The sequence below is a fragment of the Aplidium turbinatum genome, chromosome 3 (assembly GCF_918807975.1).
Source record: "Aplidium turbinatum chromosome 3, kaAplTurb1.1, whole genome shotgun sequence".
Classification (NCBI taxonomy): domain Eukaryota; kingdom Metazoa; phylum Chordata; class Ascidiacea; order Aplousobranchia; family Polyclinidae; genus Aplidium; species Aplidium turbinatum.
In genome coordinates, this window is record NC_137474.1 from 32,078,341 (window position 1) to 32,103,595 (window position 25,255).

At 38.5% G+C, this 25,255-nt stretch overlaps 1 protein-coding gene across 1 annotated transcript; it reads left to right on the forward strand.

Moving 5' to 3' along the window:
- Positions 1 to 277: 277 nt before the first annotated feature.
- Positions 278 to 23,442, forward strand: LOC145766713 (centrosomal protein of 131 kDa-like). The gene is made up of 28 exons (XM_082578421.1): positions 278 to 376; positions 929 to 1,059; positions 2,806 to 2,981; positions 3,805 to 3,896; positions 4,070 to 4,174; positions 4,694 to 4,932; positions 8,493 to 8,623; positions 9,762 to 9,875; positions 10,236 to 10,433; positions 10,642 to 10,688; positions 11,587 to 11,746; positions 12,083 to 12,185; positions 12,665 to 12,813; positions 12,981 to 13,058; positions 13,293 to 13,418; positions 13,978 to 14,106; positions 14,528 to 14,602; positions 15,014 to 15,118; positions 15,789 to 15,901; positions 16,550 to 16,657; positions 17,300 to 17,340; positions 17,891 to 18,042; positions 18,349 to 18,491; positions 18,943 to 19,012; positions 19,619 to 19,726; positions 20,917 to 21,053; positions 21,423 to 21,482; positions 22,453 to 23,442. Exons 1-28 carry the CDS (start codon positions 279 to 281, stop codon positions 22,601 to 22,603), a joined length of 3,339 nt encoding a protein of 1,112 aa, XP_082434547.1. The 5' UTR covers position 278; the 3' UTR covers positions 22,604 to 23,442.
- Positions 23,443 to 25,255: the final 1,813 nt, after the last annotated feature.

Here is a 25,255-nt window from a genome sequence, read left to right on the forward strand (position 1 = left end):
ATTATTTTAATCTTCGGAAATGTGGAAGTTGCAGTATGGCGGGAAAAAGAATGTTGAGATTTCATGCGCTGGACAAATGTATTAACACAACAATAATCAACAAAAAAACAGTTTAGCAGAAAAATGTGAATGCTTGCACAATGCACATGCTAGCTAAAAAATATATACTTGTAAAGTAGGCCAGCTTTCTTGATTGTGTACCGTACTTTGATTACATTGTTGTTCCAGATGTTCCAAGGTATGTGACTACTTCTAGGAAATATATAGTGAGAAAAAAAATGTCAGGAAACTATTCTTTTCATGACATGCCTGTTGATTTAAGTTTAAGTGGATCACAAGTGTCACCTACTCGTAGGTCAAAGCCATCATCTGCAAGGTACAATTATGTAAATTACTTCAAGAGATATATACAATGCTTTTGCAGCACTTGTAGCTTGATTTATTGCTTTAACGACCAACTGACCTTTGATGTTAGTTTGCCAATCATATTGTATAATATTTTGTGTATAGTAGATTAGCCAATCGTTTTCTGACACAGCACTAATCTTATTCATGATAATATAAATGCATAGTTATATGTATCTTAGCTGGAACGAGCCTTTCATTTCTGAAATATTACCAACCCTTTTTATAATAGGTTCACTTCATGTCATTGCGGCAACATACAGTACAATCTTCTAGATGCAAGGATCAATATTGTAGTAGCCTACGGTAGCAGATATGCAACACTATATAGTCAATGTGAAGAAAGGCGTTCTTCCCGGCTATCAGCACAAGGCTGATTACTCACTAGCACAGCGAGCTGCAGTGACGCTTCGCTAACCAGAATGGTGTAGCTTCCACGCCAGCCATTGAGACCTCCAAAATAACTTAAACTATATAGTCACATAGCTTTGTCTTCAATTTTGATGTTCTTACAATGTTTCAGGTCAACTTCTTCAAGGAACAGTTCTTCATCGAGGTCTAACCAGAATGTCCACAATAAATCCACACGATTAACATCACATAAAACTACAAAGTCATCATCTCATTCAACAAAGAAGCATCAAGTCGTGAAAGGTGCAGTGTAGGCTACTGTATAAACTTCTATTTTGTAGATCAGGTCCCAACCCTTCACGGCCAAAACCACATCATCATCACTCTGACAAGGGTATGATGAAACAGTTTTGAGGACCCCAGAAGGCCAGGTCAATGCTAAAGCAACATGCAGCCCTGAAATATCCTGTCATAAATGTTAATACTATTGTATCACAATAAAGATGCTTTGTGTTGTTTAATATTTCAGTGCATTCTATATGATATCATTATTTATTTATGTTACCGGTACCGTTACTATTGTTGAAACCTCAAGTGTGTAAACTAATATTAAGTTTTTAGTTCTTCTAGTTTACGATAACAATTTTGAAAAAGATTTGTTTAGTTTTTGGTTGAATGTTGTTTGTGATCATATAAGCAGTGTATAGTAATATTGAACTAAAAAGTTCTTTTTGTGGCTACAGTTGGTTCCTTTCATTTCATAATTTCAGTTAACTTTATTTAATTTTATTGGCGAATCTCCTTAAAATGCTAATAGCAGAAAACAATTACCTATAGCTTACGTGGTGCGGTAGTGGCGCAACGGATAAGGCGTTGTGTGTAGTTATGTAGTGGGTTGGATGGCGCAACGGATAAGGCGTTGGCTTTGTAATTATGCATACCTGGTTCGACTCCCGGCTTCAGATGGTTGTTGAAAACATCGCTCACCTCTACCTAGGGTGTAGTTGCTGAAGTAAAGGCGGCCGAGAGAAAGGAACTGGTCAACCTGCTCTCCTTAGTGCCAAAGGCTTAGTACAATGAGAACCTTCCTTATCTTCTCATAGCCAACACTTGAATCAAGTATGGGATTGGGACCCCCTTTCGCCTTTACTTTACGTAATAACAGGGCTCGACAAGATGGCAGCTCGAATAAAAAGCACTACAAGTAGCAATATTCAAAGATTTTAAACTCAAATATAAATTAAAATGGAGGACCAACATAATAGGTTTCTCAGGCATTGCAATAACTGTCAGTGGCAATAGAGTAAAAGAACAACGCAAAAAAAAACTAATGTATCTGCTTTTGGCACATCAGAGATGCACTAAAGAAGGATATACGGTAAGCATCAAAAATAATATTACTGAATGCTCTGACCTTAGGTATAACCCAACTCCAATTTACAGATGCACGTAAAAGATAGGCAGTTGCAAGAACCGGGTTGTGGTACATGTTATACCACTTCTATAAAAATATGTATATAAATTAATTCTTATTTGAATTTCAAAATCTCACATATGGTGTTTATTTGATCACTTTTGATATTTTATTCCAAATTTTCATTGCATTTGAGCCCGTTAGGACACAACATCCTGCCATCCCAAGTCCTTCCGAAAGTCTCCAACAAACTCCCACCCTTGAGAGAAGAGAGTGGTGCTGCTTAAATAGAGCCCGCTGTGGAGTCGTGAGAAATAAAAGCAATGTTTTCCGATGGAAGATGACTCCTGACCCAACGTGTGATTGCGGCCTAGACAATCAGACGATGAAGCACATCCTCACCAACTACCCCCTTAGCCCTTCTTGTGATGACAACGACCTCAAAAACATCACAAACAATGCTCTTACCTGGCTCCGACACTGGCGTGACAAGCTATGAATGAATTGTATTTGCGACTAATTTTTGTTATGTCATGAAGTATGTACATTTTTATTTTGACCATTTTCATTTCAATTACAAATGTGGTCACTAGACTATGTGATTGAAAATTCGTCATTGTTTATTTATCTTTTAGAACCATTCCAGCCACAACTTGCTATGTCTTTTCCCACTAAAGCAAAGGAACAGCCTAAACAGACAAATCTAATCGAACCACATGACTTGCTGGATTCAATTTTCCAGCAGTCTTCGCTGAGGACCAAATCAAAATCCAAAGCCAAACTAAAACATGATAATAGTTTCAAGGAAAAGGTGAAAAAGTTTAAATCTTCAATTGGTTTGTTCTTTTCGTTTTTGTATTCTATATTTTATGCGATTTCTCTTATAATGTGGAATGAGCTTTGTTATTGATGAGATTTTTTGCCCAGAGAAAATCATTTTCGATGTACTAATTCTTGTCTCTTGATATATTCTGTGTTACATGGAAAAATTAAGTTGAACCTGTTGTTGTTGTTTGGAGATATTTCATTTGATACCCGCAAACGTTGTAAAACGTTAATCAATAGATTGTGTATTTTTATTTCAGTCTACTGTCTCCTTCAATATCAGGATATTCTCTTCTGGTGTAAACTTGATGCTGAACTATCACAAGCTGTATCGTGTGATAATCCGCATTTAGGCCAATTTTTTCGTCAACCTGACTCACTTCTTGATGAAACGTCGGAATAAATGCAGATTATCTCTTTTTTTACTTAGCGCACACCAGAAGGGCGTATCATGTTGTTGAAGTAAATGCTTGGTGGACAGCCTTATTTAGTTTTTACTACTGTCTCCTGGGTTAATGAGGTTGAGTCGTATATTAAGCCACTATATTAAGGCACTGATTCAAAAAACGCTTTCAAGGTGTAAAAAATATTATTTTCTATAGTTTCTCAAAATACCTTTGGAGGCCTCTTTTTCCTACTATTTATATTATCACACACTTTTATTTATTATTGATTATTATTACATTTTTATTTTTATTAAAACTGGACTACTACATTGATGCCTATCTGTTACAAGCAGTTGTTGCAACTTTGATGACATCACTTAGCCTATAGATGCCTCATGTTTATTTTTTTACATTTTCACTTAGAAATCAAAGCACTACGAGGAAAGGTTTTTTTCTATCCCATACAGTGCAAGAAGCGACTGCTCCGATGGACAGTTTTCCTCTAAAAGTTCAATGTGAGTGGTCATCGGGATATTTATGAAGGATATATAGTATATACTTTAGTTTTGGAGTTGCAACTTGTCCGTTCTTCAGTTAACCTTCCAATTATATGTACTCATGCCTTTACTTTTATTTTACTAGTCTAATGACATATATACCGTATGTAATTGCGTTAACTAATTTTCAGGATGGATTTCTCCCATAGGGAGACTGAAGATTTATCACTTAGCATGCTATCTCGACACAGTGGCTCTGGAGACGCGGATGTCAATTACCTCAAATCTTATCTCAAGTAAGACTGTCCTTGTTGAGAACCACTGATTATTGTCGTCATCTATCCAGTTAATTCATGATTTTGGTTACTTTTCTCTCCTTGAGGACAGTTCAGTATTATTCTACCCCTTGTCTTTGTATTGCCAACAAGTTTTGACTAAAATTGCACGATACTTTGCTCCCGCTAGAAGTTGCTAATGAGCGTTTGCACTGATTGGGTCGGTTAGCGGAATGTCGTTTATGCATTGTCGAAATTTATTATCGTAGACATTTGGCAGTGTTATAGCGACGCATTATGCAAGATTATTATCAATTCAACGAAATGTGATTTGAATTTGACGAAACCATGATTTTAAACAAACTATTTAAAGTTCACTTGCTTCATACTTTGCATTCACAGTGGATGTTGCTTCAGTTTATTCTACACTTGCTGGTGTACAATTTGCTGAATAATATCGTTCTATTACTACGCCAAGTAGGCCTACGCCATTTGCAAAAATTGCGCATAAATACCTCACTCAATCTGATTTTTTGATAGCAACATGAATAAATATAAAGACACGCCGGAGTCGCCCACTCAGTCTATTGTGGAATCCAACAAAGACGATTCCAGTGACAGGGGGTCATCTATTGCATCGCCCAAAGCACCCATCACCATCTCTGCCAGGGCCGAGTCAACATCCCCACTTCTTTTTAGAACAGAGTCCACCAATTCTTTGTTGGAAGGTCATGTGGAAGAAATTCGGGTAAAGAACCTTGATTATAATAGTAAAGCACGTAATTTATGTATCAGTGGAAACAACAGTATGGTCAAAAAAAGCTTTTAATAAGGCTATCTTGGTGCTAAGAAACAATAGTACAAGATAATGTAAAAATGTTACAAAATGCAAATTATTATCATTTATAACATTATTATTGGGTTTATCTACGTCAGAAGAACGTAACAAAATTTCACATTTTTTGTTTTTCCATGGTTGGTATAGCGTCAAACTTATTGCAAAAATTCCACTCAAATATGAAAATTAGGGTGTTGCAAATTTTACAACCTATGTTGAAAATATGATTTTCTGACCGGAAATGGTGTAAAACGACACCAAAAAAAAAAATTTTGAAAAATTTTAAGGTTTAGGTGTCCCACGCTCACCCTGAAAATTTTGCATTTTGCCGCAAATGAACATATTTTCAAACGCATGCAATTTCTACATTTTACATCATAACCACACCATGTTGGGTATCATTTTGATCAGAATTTTATGGAGAACATCACTAAACTATCAAAAGTTAATTTTCTGCAAGAACGTAAAAATTGAAAATTTGGCCTGGCGTAATATTTTGACAAAAATCCATTCGAAAAAGGTGGAAAAATTGGAAAATTAGACACAATATGTTTTGAAACATACGGTATACACAATACTACAATAGTCTTATCAGTTAAATGCCAAACAGTGTCAAAACTAAGTGTCAAAAGTCATTGGGCTTGTCAATCATCCTTGAAAATCACCATCTCATCCGAAACTTTGAAGCTATCCAACTCTTGTATCATGGGCCAATCTAGTTGATGTTTGCTGGTACACCTTTTCTTTTTCTTTGAAGTGTCAAAACTGTGTGATATCCAAACATATTGATGTGACATAAGCTCGTATTTTGTCATCAGTTTCTTTTATTTTGTCGTCTGACATTGCATCGTTACTGTCTTCAACCTTTCGGTTATTCAAACATCTGGTGATGTTGCCAATCAGCCTCTCATTCGCCATCTGGTTGTTTTTGATGGACACCCGATCATTAGGCTGGCGTAGTGACAAACAAGGAGAGCAAACAAACCTCGCCTGAAAAACGGCGTCCCACAGCAGGGATCGGTCCTGGCCCCACTTCTTTTCAACATCTACACCCACGACCTGCCAACTACGGTCTCCGCAAAATATGCTTATGCGGACGACCTGGCAATTCTCCACTCCACAAAGTTGTGGGAAAATCTAGAAGACACCTTGAGCCAGGACATGAAAACTCTCTCAGCCTATCTCCAGAACTGGCGCCTGAAACTCAGAGAAACCAAAACTGTTGCAGCAGCTTTCCACCTCCATAATCGGGAAGCTGATCGTGAGGGGTCTGCTACTATTCGGTGAGTCCGATTCGGTGAGTCTGATTCGGTGAGTCTGATTCGGTGAGTTCCTAACCTCTAACCCCTAACCCTAAAACGGCAATGATAATTAGGCTACGGTACCCGATAATTTAAAAAAAGAATTGAAAAAATCTCCCGTTAAGGGATCGGACTCACCGAAACGGGCCATTCCGGATCGGGAGCTACACGTCCAGAACAACGGAAAATCTCTGTCCTTCTGCCCCGAACCAAGATATCTTAGGGTGACACTGGACAGATCGCTCACATACCGCCACCATTTGGTGTTACTGCGTAAAAAACTCACATCCCACGCTGCGCTACTCAAGCGCCTGGCAAGCTCTAGCTGGGGGGCGAGGGCTGACACTGTGCGTATAGCAGCCTTAGCCCTTGTCTACTCTTCAGCAGAGTACTGTGCACCTGTTTGGTGCCGCAGTGCTCACTGCTATAACATCGACACTGCCATAAACAGCGCACAGTGACCGGATGCCTGCGTCCCACACCATTGGACTATCTCTCCATTCTCGCTGGCATCCAACCCACTGAGCTTCGTCGCGAAGAAGCCACTCTGTCCCTCGGTCGACGGGCACTGGAGCCTAACTACCTTCTCCACTACAAGATCTCTGCTCTCCCAAACGAGCACCCCCGTCGACTAAAATCAAGACACCCATTCGTGCCAGCCGCTCAACTTATCAACGAAGCTGATGTACAAGACATCTCTGCGGCTGCTTGGGCGGACCATAAATGGAGTTCTGAATGGAAGTCAACCGCCACCAGACTCTATTCGTTCATCCCCGACGCCGACACACGCGCCCCATCTAACTAACACTACCAAGACAGGCATGGGTGCGCCTCAACCTAGGAATTGTAGATCATATGGATGCGAAACTTCATCCGCTTTTGGCTTATCCGCAACACTAGAAGGGTTACGTTTTTTTGTAATTTACAAAATATTTTACTTTTTATGGGTTATATAGGAAGAGCGAAGTTGGTTTTAAAGTAATTTAAGGTTTTTAGTTGAAAGCAAGCCAGCAGTAAAGCGTAAAAAAAATGTCAAATTGGCAATTGACCCTTCTAATGTTGAAGGAACAACGGAGTTGCGCGTCCCGTAATGTACCGTCCCTAGCCTCAACCGTCTCCATACGGGCGTCGGGCTTTTCCGCTCAACCGTGCACCAATGGGAAATGGCCTCTTCCTCCTCCTGTGAATGTGGTGCCAAGGAACAGACCGCAGACCACATCATCAATGACTGCTCCATCTTCAAGCCACCTAACGGAGTGGAAGGTCTGGGTGTCATGGATGATGAAACCAAAGACTGGCTGCTCTCTAGTAGCCTTCCAGTGTAGTCCGGAAACATGGTGAATCTGGGGTGGTAAAAGGATAGACCCTCGGCCCCAGACGCTCACACTACGACGACGACACAGTTTTGACACTAAGAAAGAAAAAAGAGAAGGTGTACCAGCAAACATCAATTAGATTGGCCCATGATGCAAGAGTTGGATAGCTTCAAAGTTTCGGATGGGATGGTGATTTTCACGGAATGGCCCGTTTCGGTGAGTCCGATTCGGTGAGTCCGATCCCTTAACGGGGGATTTTTTCAATTTTTTTTTTAAATTATTGTGTACCGTAGCCTAATTATCATTGCCGTTTTAGGGTTAGGGGTTAGGAGTTAGGGGTTAGAGGTTAGGAACTCACCGAATAGTAGCAGACCCTGATTTTCAAGGATGATTGACAAGCCCAATGACTTTTGACACTTAGTTTTGACACTGTTTGGCATTTAACTGATAAGACTATTGTAGTATTGTGTATACCATATGTTTCAAAACATTTTGTGTCTAATTTTCCAATTTTTCCACCTTTTTTGAATGGATTTTTGTCAAAATATTACGCCAGGCCAAATTTTCAATTTTTACATTCTTGCAGAAAATTAACTTTTGATAGTTTAGTGATGTTCTCCATAAAATTCTGATCAAAATGATACCCAACATGGTGCCGTTATGATGTAAAACGTAGAAATTGCTTGCGTTTGAAATATGTTCATTTGCGGCAAAACGCAAAATTTTCAGGGTGAGCGTGGGACACCTAAAACATAAAATTTTTTCTTCTGGTGTCGTTTCACGCCATTTCCGGTCAGAAAATCATACTTCCAAAAAGAGATTCAAAAATTTTTTGAAAAACGCAACACCCTAATGAAAATAAAACGCGTGTTTAAAATTTTCAGTGTTTCCTTTTAAAACTTTTTCTCAGAGGAAAACCTCCGCTCGCAAGATTCAGGTTTGGTATCGGCGTCACTTCGCTAGGCGAAAAAGAAACGAAGCTGTTATGAAAAGAATGCTCACTCAAAAGAAGGAAGTAAGTCTTCGTTGGATGGTCACTATATTCACTGTTAGCATGCTTTGCAATGAGACCTTTGAAGAAATCACTTCAAGCAATTCACGCCGCCCCGATAGCTCAGTTGGCTAACCTTCTGACTTTACGAACGAAGAAATTTTAAGATCAAGCGGCGCTGGTTCGATTCTCGCGACGCTGGTTCGATTCTCGAGGTGTATGCTTGAGCAACGCACTTCAAGGAAAACTCTTTATTCAGCGGTACCCAGTGGATGGAATGATTTACAGACAACAACACTTCGACAATCGGAAACCTAACTCTGTCAAAACTCGGTGACCGACCCTACGTCTGCAACTACAAGTATGCGAAACTGCCAGGTTTAAGCTCTCAAAGAAGCTTTCTCAACTTGAAGATAAAGATTCAATCAATTTATGGCGTCAAATATGTGATATGACAAGCTTACGGAAAGGTTTAAAAAGATTCCAATCGTGGAAACTACCACTCGTGTGAACTCTACAGAAGTCTACTTTTTAGCAAAAAAAAAGTAAACTAGTTGGCATAACTTCTCTTTATGCTTTTTCATCTCTGAGAAAATCCGAATTTCTACTGGTGGTTTTTACGTGGTGGTTGAATAATAAATATGACATTTCTGAAATACATAGTCTGCTACAGCATACCATTCTGATATGTATTTTTGCTCGGCCAACATGGACGTCTAATGGGACTGTCAGTTTAAAGCTGAAGGCTTGTTCCGGTGCCAAAAATTAAAGGCAGGATAAAGACTTAGTGAACCTGACAAGTTAAGAAAGGAGATCTTATGTAGATGTCACAGCTGATGCAGCTTCAGTTTGGTAGCTCTCGTGCGTCATGCACAAATGTATTTGGGTGTTTGATGTGTGGTTTAAAAAATTTGAATTTTTAGCTGTTTTAGGCTATTTTCCTGGCATTTTGCCACGAAGGTAAACCGTCTGATTTGAATCTCTTTATTGTGTTACCCGATAACTTTAGCTACCGCGTCTCTATAGATCTCAGGATTCTCAGCATATGCTGCTTCTGGTCCTGCCGGCAACACTGACGTTCAAATGTCATTGACATCAGTTTTTTTTTAGGTTTTGACTTCATTCTTTTTTATGAAAAAATATATAATTTCCTTTTTTAAAGGAACTGGAAACCAACTTTATGAGAGAATCACTAAACCTTAGCCAGCGCTCTGAGGAGGAAAAGAAGAAGCAAAGAGAGCAGCGTGCGAGAGAAGCGAGAAAGCAAGCGATCAAGGTTTGGGCACTGAACCATCTGTTTGATTTTGCTATTTTCATTTAAATTTACACCCCCAATTCGAACAACAGTTCTAACCCTATTAGTTTGAAAAGGTATGCAAAGTTTTTGGTAGGGCAGGTGCTCCCCAAAATTTCATCTTGCCCCAAAAATGTTTTAGTACGATTACAACGTTTTCATACGATTGTAATTCATGTTGAATGACGTTTGTTCCCCCCCCCCAACAGTTGCTTTTTTCCCCTAAAATTGTCTTTCTAACTAGGTCACTGCTTTATATCAGCATGATTGTGAGATTGACACCTGTCAGAAGACATTTGTTCTCTTTTCTTGATCTTTGTTGAGCAAACAAAGTATTTTTAGGAGTTGCAAGAAAAACGGGAGGCAGAGAAAGAAAGAGCGAGGAAGATCGCGGAAGAGGAAGTGGAGAGGGTGAAGAGGAAAATTGAAACTAAGTCAACTATGAGATCTAGAACATCTTCACGAGCATCTTCTGTGTCAGGGAAGAAGCAGAAGAACCTTCAGAACAAGAATGAAGATGCCGTGGAAGCAATATTCTCGGTAAGTTTAACAAATTTCTATTCAACGTATATTAAAACACCTGTTGTTTTTATCAGCGGTTATCATTTTTTTGTCTCAGTGGACCTATGGCCTATCCCTAGAGACACCAAATTAAACAACTTTATGCAATTTGTTTTTATTCAAACTAATCACAGAGTTATGTTTGTTGACTTATTTGATGTTCAAAAACTGATATTTGGTTGTTTAGAGTTCCCGCTCCAATACCGAGCCAGAAGCCTCAGTTGCACCGAAAAGGTTTGTGGTAATTTCTTTCAACATAATGTAGAAGTGTAACTGCAGACAGTGGCACACCGTTACCGCCTTTTTTTCTGGCCTCGTCGGTGCATTACGTATCTGCTAACCATGTCATTCTGGAATGTCCAATTTACAAGGCACCATATGGAATGCATGACATAGCAGCACTGGACGAAGCTACATTCACCTGACTTTTCATCAACTGTCCTGAAATTCGATTTTTTTTTTGTGTCATACGAAAGAAGTACCGGATATGGCCACGAATGTATATGACCCCGTGTAGCGATTTTCCATTTGTGGTACGTAAAGAGCCACCAAACGGTACATTCGCCAACCTTGCCAAAGTGCTCAAATTGCAAGCAGTGAGCTTTTCGCAATGCAACAGGAAAGTACCTCCAGTAAAGTGCTCAATCAGCGTAAGCCAAGAGCGTCCATAACTGTAATACAGTAGCATACGACGTAATTAAAAATACTCTGTCGCTACTGACTGGTGTAATTTGCCACTAATGGAAGCTCTTGGCATGATCAAACCGAGGATGCTGTGATGTCGAAATCGATTTATGATTAAAAATGAGGCTGGTAAACTGTTTGTTAAGTGATTAACAAGGCTTATACTAATGATAAACGAGGCAGCAACCGCTTCAAGTAGACAGTTTGCTGAGTTAGTTCACAGAAACAGAAAGGTGTTATTGGAGAAATTTTTTTTTAAAGAATTTTGATTAAAAATTTATTTTCTTATCTGCATCGTTGCTCTCAAGGAAGTTCCCGTCAGAAAATCAGTCATTTTTTACATTGATTCAACGTCTGCAGACTTTGAATCAATGTAAAAAACGACTGATTTGCTGTTTGGGTTGTACAAAGTTTATGAGTTTTGTTTTAATTGAAGTGTTTTCATTAGCAGCGAACCTCCCACTCACACTGATGGTGAATCGTATACAGAGATCGATGGTTCGATAGCTCCCAAAGACACGCTACCTTCTCGCACCACCTTGGATGATGTTCTTGAAACAATCAAGCAATTGGAAGAGGAGCCAGTCCAGCTTGAAAAGCCCAAAAGTGTACGTTTTGTAAATGATGGGTAATTGTCATTGGTTGTGGGAGTCTTTTTCTTCAATTTTAGTAAGCCTCTTTGGAAGCGTAACCCTGGTTTTGAGATGCTTGTAAATGTAGACTGCAGATGCTTTGAACCATCGACACAGCCCTGGTCACCGATGTTGACAGTATAACAATTTTACTTGTGATTGAAGTGTTGTTGCTAGTGTATTTTTGGGTGTCTATTTAATCGGCGGTTTTCTTCTACTCTTGTTTATAATGTTTACTCCTTCTGACTTTCGGAAATCAATTCTCTCCATGTCAGTCTTCAAGCCAGTCTCATTGCATGTGCATTTGTGCAGGGTTTGGACGACAAGCTAGCGTGGATTGAAGATTTGCAAACGGAATTACAATCAAACTTCTCGAAAGCTTCAGAGAAAACCCACTCGACCATTGTTGCCCCAAGTAAGCACGGGCTGTTTGTAAAGCTTCCATTAGTGCTTAGTGTATGAATTTGTCCTTTGCCATTTGATTTGTGAGTTGTGGTATCATTGACCTAGAACTATTACCTAGGGTTTTAATTCTGGAAAATACCAATTTTGATTCTCAAATCTAAATAGGAAAACTTCTACCAAAAGATCTCCCTACTACTTTGATATTTGGTGTAGTAGTGGTTGTATATTGCTTAATATGATGTAAAGATAGTGGTGGTGTTGAATCGTTGGTTGAATACAGGGTTGGTGTTGATACGAATCCGATACCATTGCACACCCGGCTGAGGTATGGCTGACGCACAAATAAAAAAGCTATTCCAGAAAAATTATTAACAGGGGAGCTGAACCAAAGTGATTATTTGTGGCTCGTGTTAGAATCAAACCAGGGTCTGTTGTTTGTCGTGTCAGTGAATAGCTTGCTTGGTTGATAAGAAATTGTGTTCGTTTTAGCTCCAGATCCAAACTCACTTCTGACCGAAGCAAAGCTTCACAGCATCAACAGCTATCTTGACCATGTGGAAAAAACTGAATCAGTCACACTGATTGAAGAAAAAGACTCGACGCAGCAGATCATGCAAGCAGAACAGGCTGCTACAGAAGTAAGAAGATGACGTATGGAGAATGTAACCATGCCATTTTTGTATCTCTCATGGCACTGTGATAAACACTGTGACAAACATACCTAATTTTTGAGCTTTTTATGATGTCATATGAAATGCTTTCTACCTGTACATGCACGCCAATACAAAGCACAACTATTTGTTAGGTTACCACTGAAATGCTTAAGCTGAAGCTGAACCTCGAAGAAAAGACCAGAAGTGTAAAATTACTACAAGATGCACTTGTGAGTTCTTGCTTTTGTTCAGTAATTTCTTTGATCAGCCGCTCTCTGAAAGCGAAGTCATTGCAATCTTGCGCGACTGCTTCCGAACACGCGAAAGCTTTTTACATTAAATTAAATCTATCTGAAACTTTAATAAATAAGTTTTATCTATATAAATACAACTAATTTTGTTCGCAAGTCCACCTTAAAGTTTAAAAAATGCAATTTTTTAACGTTATTAAAACGTGTTTCAAGGTCCAGCACAGAGAATTAAACGCAAGACAGGCCAAAGAACAAGACTTAGAATTCAATCATCGGTTTAAAATACAAAAAGACCAATATGAAGCTACCATCCAAAGACACCTGACCTTCATTGACCAAGTAAAACAAACATATTATGGTTACTGCGAATGAATTAGTAATGTTTATATTGATTCAACGTCAATGTTTCAAGATGTGAAACCAATGTAAAAATAGTTGATTCCAATGAAACTTTGATGAAGCTGTGAAAAAGGTGAAATTTACTTGTTCACTAATTGACTATGTAGTGGACTTTTTTGTAAGCCAACCAAACGATTCTAGTCAGCAAATCAGTCTTCTTTTACTTTGATTGTGTGTAAAAAGACGATTTGCTAGCTGGCTGGGGTAGTGCCAGTTCTACAATCTACATGCTCTTGAAGTGAGAGACTGAACCAGATTTTCACTCAGCCCCGATAAAAGAAAATTAGATAGCACATTGACAACAACACATCACCTTGAAACTGCCAATACCTTTTTCAGAGCTTATGTTGGTAGCTTAACTCCGCTGGGAGTGCTCGAGATCGCTTTACTAAGTTTTCGAAAAGGCTTTCACAATTTGAGGTTGATGCTTGCACTGTAAACTTTCAGAAAAAATGACATAAAATTAATTTAACATAAAAAAACATCACTATGTTTTTAGTTGATTGACGATAAAAAAGCTCTCAACGAAAAGTGTGAGAGGTTGGTTGTTGAAATGAAGCAAATCGACGGAAAGTATCAAAAGAAAATTAAGGAACTCAATGAGAACCACCAAACCGAAGTCAAAAAGGTATTTGCTGGTAGTTATTCAATATTCAACTTTATCAGACGTTAAATAAATGAAACTCACCCATTATTATTAAATATTGGTCTTGTTTATCTTTTCTTTTTGGTTGTAACCGATTTGGTTAAATTATTCTTTCTAAGGTGGCAACTTGCTAGTTGACCGCATGGTCGTTTTGTTGTCTACCTGTCCAAAACTTAAACATTGTATGTATTTTTGTTTTATGTTTCTTTTGCGTTTTTTTTTGATAAATAAACAATATTGATTGGAAGAGATAAAATTTATTCATCACTTTTCTTTTGGGTTTGCAAAAGTTTTAGGCTTACACCTGATAGACCTTAACCTTGAGGAATCGCACTGGATGCAACAATTGGGGGGTGTCGCATGTATTGTGCGACAATAAGAATTAATTGTAAGTTATTTTTAGAACAAAGATATTCTTGTTGCTGCTGAGAAACTACGAAGAGAAAAGTGGATCGACGAAAAGACCAAGAAAATAAAAGTAAGAAGTTGTTTCTATTTAATTGTTACATTGTCAATCAAAACTCCTCGTAGTCCGTTTTGAATGAAGAGGAGAGCCACCGTGAAGAAAAAAACATGTAATTGTGTGTTAAAAAAAAACTTTGCTGCGTGTTATGTCTGTGGCAAACATTCTGATAGCAATGTATGAACCAATCTGTACAGTGTACTGTACAGTGACTGTACACCTTGACACTAAACGCTGTAAACAATGTTCAAAGTTTGAACAGGTTAAGATCATGTGGCAACTGTGGGCTGTCTTCCTTCAATGCCTACAACTTCATAATCATTATACTTGCAAACTTTCTTGTTTATTGATTTAATGATTTTTTCGTGTTTTTGTATTTTATCTTTTTGTTTAACATTTCTTGGTTGACAAATCGAACGTTTTCAGGAAATGACCGTGAAAGGCTTGGAGCCTGAAATTCAAAGATTGATTGGAAAACATAAAGAAGAAATGAAGAAAGTCAAAGCTATTCACGAAGCTGAACTGCTAAGAGTAAGAGACGTATCATCATTATCATGTCGTTGTATGAACAGCGTCCCCGCTCATAAGTTTCTTAATTAATTAATTAAGAAATGTGGTTGGAAGAAAGTAGTTAATTGTTAACTAATTGCTTGAAGAGACAGTAAGACTTAGAATGTTTTGACAGTTTTACATACTTGTATATTGTATAGGCTTTGATTGGTACTAAATTGGGTGGGCGTAGTTGCTGAAGGAAAGGCGGCCGAGAGAAAGGAACTGGCCACTCTACTCTCGTTAGTGCTGAAGGCTTTGTATAATGAGAACCTTATCTTCTCATCCCTTGATGTTTGGATCAAGTATGGGACTCACCTTTACCTTTATAGGCTTTGAACCACCGACGCAGGTCCGGTCACCGAGGTTGGCAAGTTATTGAATGCCAACATATGTTATTAGGTCTTGTACTAATGTACTTGCACGAGTAAATCATTGATTCCTGGATTAGTAACAGACTCCACATTGTTGATTTTATATTTCACCATCTGCTCCACTTACGTCATGACAATATTGTCGAATAATGAGAACTAGGAAGTCTAATTCCTACAAAACTGAAGAACTCCTCTAACTCTTCAAAATGTTCTGAAGACAATGCATGACTTGCTCGAAAACCAAACCATTCAATCAAACACAACTCAAATCTTTTTAGTCCGACGAGCGAGCTGGCCAGAGGTACATCCGACAGACCGAGGAACTCCGTGAGCAGTTGGAGCGTGAGAAGGAAGCTGCATGTGCCAGGGAACGGGAGATGGCGAGGCAGAGGTGGGATGGGTTTGGTTTGCCAAAATTTCTGCTTTTGTAGCGTGGAAAAATGTTGTTACTATTCTCTTTGTTGTTTTTTCAACTCTGCATATAACAACTCTTATTCACACACCTTGCTTAATGTGTATGAATAATAACAATGTTCTAATGGTACTGATTCTTTAGCCAACTACCATATTGCTCTTTAACATTGTAGTCTTACTTTCTTAAGTAGAGTCCATTATAAGTTATTCCACACCATTGTAACTGTTGCAGATATTCTGTAAAACGATTTTGGGCTGATTAGGCGGGTGGGCCTGTTAATACGGGGACGATTCTCTGTCACTCTTATACATTCAGGAATTCTGGAATGGACCAAATTAGGTTTAATAAGTGGAGACAACTGTACTACCATTAAAAGTATAAATTTTCTTGTACAAAGTTGTATGAAACTGAGCGCATCAAAGAGTATATGATTGACATTGATTGTATGTATTTTTGCCAAACAAGTTATATTTATAGTAAGTTTAAACTGTTTTGCGACCCAGAGTGGATGTTCTCGCGACCCAAATTTGGATCGCGACCCACTATTTGCGGACCCCTGCTCTAGACTAGAGAGCAATGATAAGTAAATACGAGATGTCTGAAGACAAGCTGGTGAATTGACAGGTACGAGAAGCAGATGGAGCAAGAAGAGATAGCTTTGCAACAACAGAGGAAACGGCTCTTTGCTGAAGTTGCTGAAGAGAAAGAACGGATGAGCCAACAAGCTTCCAGGTGATGATTTGATGCTTCTTTGTGTTATTCATCGTATTTTTTTTATACTTTTTGTTGCTTTTTATAGTAATCTGTACAATGATAGACTTCGCATTGTTGTACCACAGACATACAAAATTCAGTAACATCAAAGGTTTGAACATAATTTATTTTCGCGGTACATAAATAAACGACTAAACAAATTTTTGAACGTTTTTTACGCATCGTTTTGTCCCAAATCATTTCTGATGAAGACACAACGATGTATTGTAAACATGCGAACATTTTTCGCAAAGTAAGTTAAAATTTTCGATGTAACAAAGCTTTGTAGCTCTGTAATGCGTAACAATTTAGACGCGGGAAATGATTTCTTTTTCCTACACGAGCTCATGAGATAACATTACGAATATTCTCGTTTTTCTCCGCTTCCGATTTTTCCAGTTTTGAAATTTCTATACGTTAATTTATGTTTTATTATTCTTCCACTTTTCGACGACTACTTTGGCATATGCAATATAATAGCATACGTAACATATAAATACAATATACATACAACCAGTTTTGCCATCAGAAAACATGCGGCAAAGGTAGAGCAAGTATAATATGTGCTACATCTAGCTAACTACCGGCGAATATCAACGAATATTCCTTGATGTTGTGCAGGCAAAGAAACGAACTGGAGCACCTCAAGGAGCAGATTGAAGGTACGCTGCACAGCATTCAACTTCCCTTTGCACACTGGGTTAATTGACTTTAACGAAACTATTGCTGTGGAATTATACGCTCCCTGTACAACAAAACAATAGTTGGTTTGTATATTATACAAACCTACACATCGTTTCATGTGTATGTTAACAGTCGTAAGAATGATCCGCAATACCGTCATCTGAGCTGTAGATTTTTGCTTTGAAGCATCTTGCTACACACAATAACATTGAGAACATCTGCAACGAGAGGTCAACTAGATTGATGTTTATGCCACTTTTGATGTTTGCACTGTTTGTCTGCCACCGGCCACTGGTCCGATATACTATTCTTGGCTCAAAGAGGTGGTTTGGTAAATACATGGAATAACACATATTTTTTTAATGTAAATCTATTCCAGCTCTCCTGAAATGTGAACAAATATGGAAATGATGCTCATCGTTATCGATTATTATCATTAAAACTAATGTTTTTATTACGCTTTGACGACTCTCTATCTTTTTTCTGCTTTCGTTTTGAGCAATGTTGTTAAAACGTTTATCATCCCAGGAAATAGTCGGATCGCAGCATCCACGCTCCGTGACGAGTTTGAGAAGAGCATGGAGGATGCTTTGAAACGTCATAAGGAGGAGATGAAATCCCTGAACGACCGTCTGGAGATTGAGAAGCAAGCGTGGCAGGAAAATTACATGAAAAAGCAAGTGAGTGAATTGAGAAAGCACTAAAAGTAAATCTTCTCTTTTTACGGCGGTTTTCCAGTTGACACAAGGATTGACCTTTGCTCGAAAGCTTCCATTGATCACACTCTTCTGCATCTTTCCTCTCCAACACTGTAATTTATCTCTCCACAGCACTTTTCCATTTAGCCTCCGTCTTTTCCCTCTCTCTCTCTCTCTCTTTTCGTCACCTTCAAAAATCATCCTGTCTTTGTAAATCAGGAAATCTAATTAGATTTTATAAAACGCCTGGTGTTTTTGTTAAACTGTCATCCCAATTTATCTTCTTAGGAGTCCTTTATGATGCAAAAAGAGAGAGAGCTGAAGGAGGCAGTGAGGCGTGACCGAGATAGCGAAATAGAGTCCGCCATATTGCGTTTGGAAGACGACATGCATCAGCAGAGAGAAGAACTGGACAAAACAACCGAAAACCGGTAAGTACCAGTGCACTAACACAGACTATGCAGTATGCACTGATTGTAGCAGTTTGAAGGTGTTACCCGAATTGCTTGCCTCATAAGCAAGAAGATAGCAGCTTGTATAATAATTTTGCTCCGAGTAGCGTGAGCATGGAAAACAGTTTAATCAACTCCTCCTTTTAAGGAAGGAAGTGTTAGAAGTTGTCGCATTTATTTCTGACATGCTCTGCACTTCATCACTATCAGATATGCTTTAATTTATTTTTATCTTTAATGTTTTTATGTCTGTGTTAATTGACAGATAGTATTGTTGTTCTTATACTCAATTTATTGTTCTCTTGCTTTTAACCTTTTGTGCTCTAACTATACTTTGAACCTGCCTCTCGTGTGTTTTGGTACAAATGTTGAAGTAACGGAAAAAAATAATTTAATTCCTTGTACCCATCTCACACTTGTTGCCCGATAGAATAAAGCGAATTCGGGACAAGTACGAGTCGGAGATGAGAGAAGTTGAAAGGTCAGAGAAGCAAACGCAGGTGAATTAGTTAATATCGATTTGTTAATCGATCAGTTTTCTAGATTTTACCAATCACGTTTGCTGGATATTTTATTGTCAGATAATTAAAATTTACTTTACGAGACCATAGTAGTTACGTGGTTTGGTATGATATTTGTAAAATGTAGTGATTTTAATAACGCAAATGTGGCTTTTTAAAATCTATTTGGATGGATTTGTTATACTACAATGATATAATGAATAATGATATTATACTCATTAGTAAAAAAAAGTTAGTTAAAAAAATTCAGGAAAAGATTCGTGCATTCGGCATTTGTAAGATTGCAAGCTAAACTATCGCAAAGTAGATTTCATGGCAATCTGCATTTTTATTACGTGAAATTATGTCTAGAAGTTTATCATTCTATCGTTTGCGTTTTGGTTTGTTTAAATGTTTTTTAGATTGCTTTACAACTTTTGATTGCTTGATATGGTAGAGTGTAAAAATGATTTAATAACAACATTTTTTCCTCCAGTGCATTCAGAAGCGAGGTCCATTTCCAGCCAGAAAATCAGTCTTTTTTGCATTGATTCACTGTGTTAAAAAGACTATATGTTGTAACGAAAAATGTTTGTTTTGCTCCAGGAGAAGTACAACGCTATGAAAGCTGAATTCAATGAAATTGAAAGCGAAAACTTGCGTCTGCAAAGCCTATGCAAGCAGAAAGATCAAGAAGTCATAGACACAAACAAGGTAGGCAGAGTGCATTGCCGCTCAAGACAGCGCATTAGAGTTTCGGGTTTTTAGATGTAACTCCAAATGCCAACATATTACACTAGCCAAAGTCGGCACATTTTATTCGCGAAACGTTCCTACACATGTAGGCAAAACAGAAATTTTCGTCACCCAATTTGCGTCCCTCGCCATTTATTTTGAAGTTGAAAAGTGTCAGGATACTTTAACTTCAATCTTTCTACCTGGCATCCGATAAAGCATCAAAATTCTTCTTTTTTATATTTTGTATCGCATTACAAGGGTCGATGGCTTAGTGCAGTCGTTTTTAAACTGAGAGGCACGCTCCCCTTGGGGTCCGTGAAGCTTCTCCAAGGAGTGCGCGTACGTGGTAGGCTGTTGTAGCCTGCTAGTATGCTACTGTATTGTGGGCCCTACAACAGAAATGTTGGTAACACCTTATTGCGTCACGATTATTGACTGGTGATGTGTAGACTATAGTTTTGGCCTTAGCTCCCGGCGTATATTTTTGCGGTTTTTGTTTAATCCATTGTTTGATAACAGTAGTTGTTTGTTACAATTTTTATGAAAGTGACTTTTCTGAACTTGCAAGCGTGAAGACAAAAGCTCGAAATAAACTTGACTGTAAGCCTGACAAGGCTGACATGCAATGTGCATTGTCTTCAACTAAGTCACGAATTAAACTGCTGGCTTCGAAAAAGCAGCTGCATCTCCATCTCATTAATGCGAGGAAAAGTAGATTGTGTTTTATTTACCCTATTGATTGATGTACGATGAAAAATATAAAATAACTTTGCTTGTTATACAATTTAAAACATGCAAAACTTATGTAGTTTGACTTTAATTTTAGCTAAAACTAGAAACGAGGGCACAAAGTTTTACAAAGACGTCAAGGGGGGCGCAACCCAAGAAGTTTAAGAACCCCTGGCTTAGTGGTTAGTGTGTATGCCTTTGAATCGGTAGACATGCGTCTTTGATATGCCATGTCGACTGTCGAGTCATGCCAAAGACGTTTTAAAATTGGTACTGAATCTTGTTTCTGCTTGGCACTCAACGAAGTTTTGCAGCTGTATGCATACATCATCATTGCTTTGTATCTTTTGTTGCAAACCAGGAAACTAACTAGTGCTGGTCGATGAGTAATTTTGATAAAACGAGTAACCATGCGTCTCTTCTTAAATCCTCTCAAGATAAAAAAGAAACTAGTTGAAGAGCGAGGAAACGTCAGCGACGTCATCCGCCAGGAGTTCGCTGATAGGCTGGTGATCACTGACGAGGAGAACAAGAGGATGAAGACCGAATTGTCCGAGATGCGGGCAAGACAAAGGTACTACCACTACGCTGAGGCTAAATATTAACGTTATCTTAATGATTAGTAAGATGACGATAACATAGTATTACATTCACTTATACACTGAGTTGAAAGCTAGTTGAAAAGCAAAAAATTTGGCAATAAAATGCTAAACTTGCGTCTTTAGGAACTCAATCTTGTATCTAATAATTCATTTTTTTCTTTTCTTTTTTTTAATTTGCATTAGCTTGTTTTGATGTGAACTATGCCATTGCAGAACCATGTAATGTTGCTTGCTTTTTCTGATATACTTTTATTTAAGATATATTTTCCTGAAATCAACTTGAAAATGTTCAATGTTCATCTTATTTTTCTTAACAAAACAAGTTTTCCAACTTCGTTTAGGTTGGAACTTGAAAGGATAAATCACGAAAAAGAAGAAGAGCTGGGAGAAGTCCACAAAAGGTTGGTTGAGTACTTCGTTACTTCTATTTATTTAGAGGTCCGCTCCCTTAGCTGGGTGGTTACGCGCCTGGCTGAAGATCACGCGGCGCTGGTTCGACTTTCGGGGTGTGCGCTTGAGCAACGCATTTCAGAACTGCTCTCCCTTCAGCCGCACCTAGTGAATGGTATAATTCCCCGGCAACAACACTTCAACAATCGGAAAATTTCACTCTGCCAATCTCGGTAACTGGCTCTGCGTCAAGAATGCGAAACTACGAGGGTAACCTATCAAGGCTGTCAGTCCGAGGATAAAGATTCAACACCAAAGCAGAGCAGCAATTCTTAATCTGGAGTAAACTTATCTCAAGGGAAAAGTTCTATATTTTTAGGGTAAATTATTTGCAACACTTGTTACTATGCTAACAGTTAGTGCTTAAGCTACTGGCATTCCGGTTTACCGATAAGCGTCTTTTCAAGTAATCTGTGATGAAATCTGGTAACCATATTTAAGAAAGGGGCGTAGTCTACGAAAAAGAATGAAACTACTGATCCAGGGTGCGCTCTTGAACTTGACCCGAGGGGTGTGCGCTTGTGTAACACATTTTAAGGACTGCTCTCCATTCATCCTTACCTCGTGGATGGAATAATTCCCCGTCAACAACACCTAACAACTTCAACAATCGGAAGTTTTGCTCTATCAAACTTGGTGACCGGTCCTGCATCAGTGGTTCAAAGCCTCTACAAGTATGCAAAACTGCCAGGAATAAGCTCTCAAAGAAGCTAGCTTTTTCAGACCGAGAATAAATATTCAATCCAACGTGATTGTTATCAATAAAATTCAACTGGATAATTAAATTTTTATTTCTCTGCCAAATGCCGTAAACCCATCAAAGGTGAATAACATAGGACAATTTTCCCTATGAATCAGGTAACTGCAGCTATTGTGACCCTTGTGGTACAGCTAAAGGTGATCAAATTGATCATGTTCCAGGGTGAGACAGGCCATCATCAAGAAGGAGGAGACGATCTCACAGATCCGGCAGCAATATGAAGGAGCTGTGAAGAGAGCAGACCATTTGGAGTCTTTGCTAGAGCAGCAGAGAAAGAAAATAGTTGGAAGGAAGAAAAACACTGATAAATAATTTAAAATTTAATCTCCGAATTTTTTGCTACGACTACAACCAGTTCATTTCAGCGCATAGTTATTTTTTGTAGCTATGAATGAAGTCATACCCAGAAAACAAAATCCTACATTTTTACATTGATTCAACGTCTGCAAACGTTAAAAAGGTAAAGGTTAGTCCCATACTTGATCCAAGCATCTGGGATGAGAAGATAAGGTTCTCATTATACTAAGCCTTCGGAACTAACGAGAGTAGGGTGGCCAGTTCCTTTCTCTCGGCCACCTTTCCTTCAGCCACTACGCTCACCCTAATTATTACACCCTAGGTAGAGGTGAGCGGTGTTTTTCAACAACCAGCTTAAGCCGGGAGTTGAACCAGGATTGCAGGATTGGAAAGCGAGCGCCTTATCGGCTGCGCCATCCCACCGTCAATGTAAAAACGAAGGATTTTGTTGTCTGGAAATAGGCTTTTGTGACTTCCAACCAAAGCTTTGTTTCTCTAAGCCAGTGGTTCCCAACCTTTTTGACCTTGCGGCACCCTATCAAAGAGATAAATAGTTTGCAGCACCCTGGCAAAACTGGATCAATTTTATGAGGTTTCTGTATTTCAAATAACTGTATGAAATGACACAGAATGAGTTGTACAGTAGCCTATAGTGTGCATAAATAAATGTATTTATTTAAAAGTCAGTGTGAAATTTGGGCTTGACTTCTTGCACAAAGCCCCTTAATATCTGGGGGCACATTCGATAAAGCCACCCGCATTTCTTCCTCGACTATAAGCAGTCGTTCTCGTTTTTTTAGTTTTTATGTTCGTTAATACGGAAAATCCACTTTCACATAGGTATGACGTGGAAAACTGCAGCAAGCAAAATTAGCTTTCTTTCCAAAGCAAGGATATTCATTTTGAATTTTTATCCAGAACTCGTCGAGAGGCATCTGCTTATGCATCAGCTTAAAATTTTCATTGTTACGAATGTCAATTAATTCTTCTTCTTCTTTAAGATTCAAAACAATATGAGAGTCCAATAAAAATGGATTTCTTGATTTCTTCGCAAAATAAAATCATGAAACCTGGCAATAATGATGAGTTTCAAACCTTTTTATGGGAAGAACAGCAACGAGTCAAAATATCCTTCACGCTGTTTTTCCTGGGCGAGAAAACAAAGCCATACCACAGATTATGGGCCGCAGTATTGCAATATCTCAATTATCTCGCGGCACCCTTGAGCATGGAAATTGGCACCCCAGGGTGCCGCGGCACCCCGGTTGGGAACCACTGCTCTAAGCGAAAGTATCCATGTAGGCGGGTCAATATAAGGTTTGACCCCAAAAAAATTTATACAAAAGGTTTTTTTGTTCTAGGTGTATGATTAGGTTGTACTATACCCCAGAAAAAAAAGTCTACAAAAATCTGACCCCGGGAAAGTGGTCAATTTACATAATTTGAAAATGGTGACCCCCCAAATTTTTCAATGTACACAAATTTTTTTTTAGTTCAATTAACACACTATAAATGTATTAAACACATATAAACATGGTATCTATGCACCAAATGAACATATCAGAAACCGTCTGTGATGTCATTATGATGTCATGGAAGACATAGGCGTCGATTAGCATTCGTGTACATTTGACCATGTTCATGTAAGAAATCCAAAGCTTACTTGTCCTGGATTTATCAAACAAGCCAAGTTTCTTCTTGTCAAGTGCTTGCTGAAGTTTAGCATTTGTCTCCAAAGTAGCTACTGTTTCCAATGTGGTCTTTTCTTCTATCAACAAGGTGTACATGTCCTCACACGACTTCACTGAACCAGCTAACTCGGGATCACTATGGGATCAAGTGCTTGCTGAAGTTTAGCATTTGTCTCCAAAGTAGCTACTGTTTCCAATGTGGTCTTTTCTTCTATCAACAAGGTGTACATGTCCTCACACGACTTCACTGAACCAGCTAACTCGGGATCACTATCCATCATTTCAGAGACCAGCATCCCATTCAAGCATTTTTCTATCAAGAGGTGGCCCCCCAAAGCTCTCTGCACAGCTTTGCCACCCATCATATGCTTTACTGCATTGTCCCCATAAACAGTTTCGAGAATGTCCATCAGACCTGACCCTTGTGGACAATGCCAACTTGTGTCCTGTAAAAACCCAAACAATGTCCTTCCATTGGATCAAGACGATACAGACAGTACCAATGATAATTGTGATGACTACTAGTATGTAACAATCATAACTTGAAAAATGGTACTTCATCTCTGACATTCTCTGACGTTTAGTGCATATACTCTTCCATCATAGGCGTCGATTCCCGGGAGGCAAGGGGGCGCGCCTCCCAGTAGAAATTGTTTGGGGGGCAGCCACCCTGCTTTTCTGTTCTTTTTTGTAGCTTTGACAGTGTAATTTTATAGAACTGTTCAAATTTGGGTACATATTTCACACTTTTTATCATCTTGCCCCCTCAGATTTTTTCTTAAATGTTAAAAAATCGACGCCTATGTCTTCCATGACATCATAATGACATCACAGACGGTTTCTGATATGTTCATTTGGTGCATAGATACCATGTTTATATGTGTTTAATACATTTATAGTGTGTTAATTGAACTAAAAAAAAATGGTGTACATTGAAAAATTTGGGGGGTCACCATTTTCAAATTATGTAAATTGA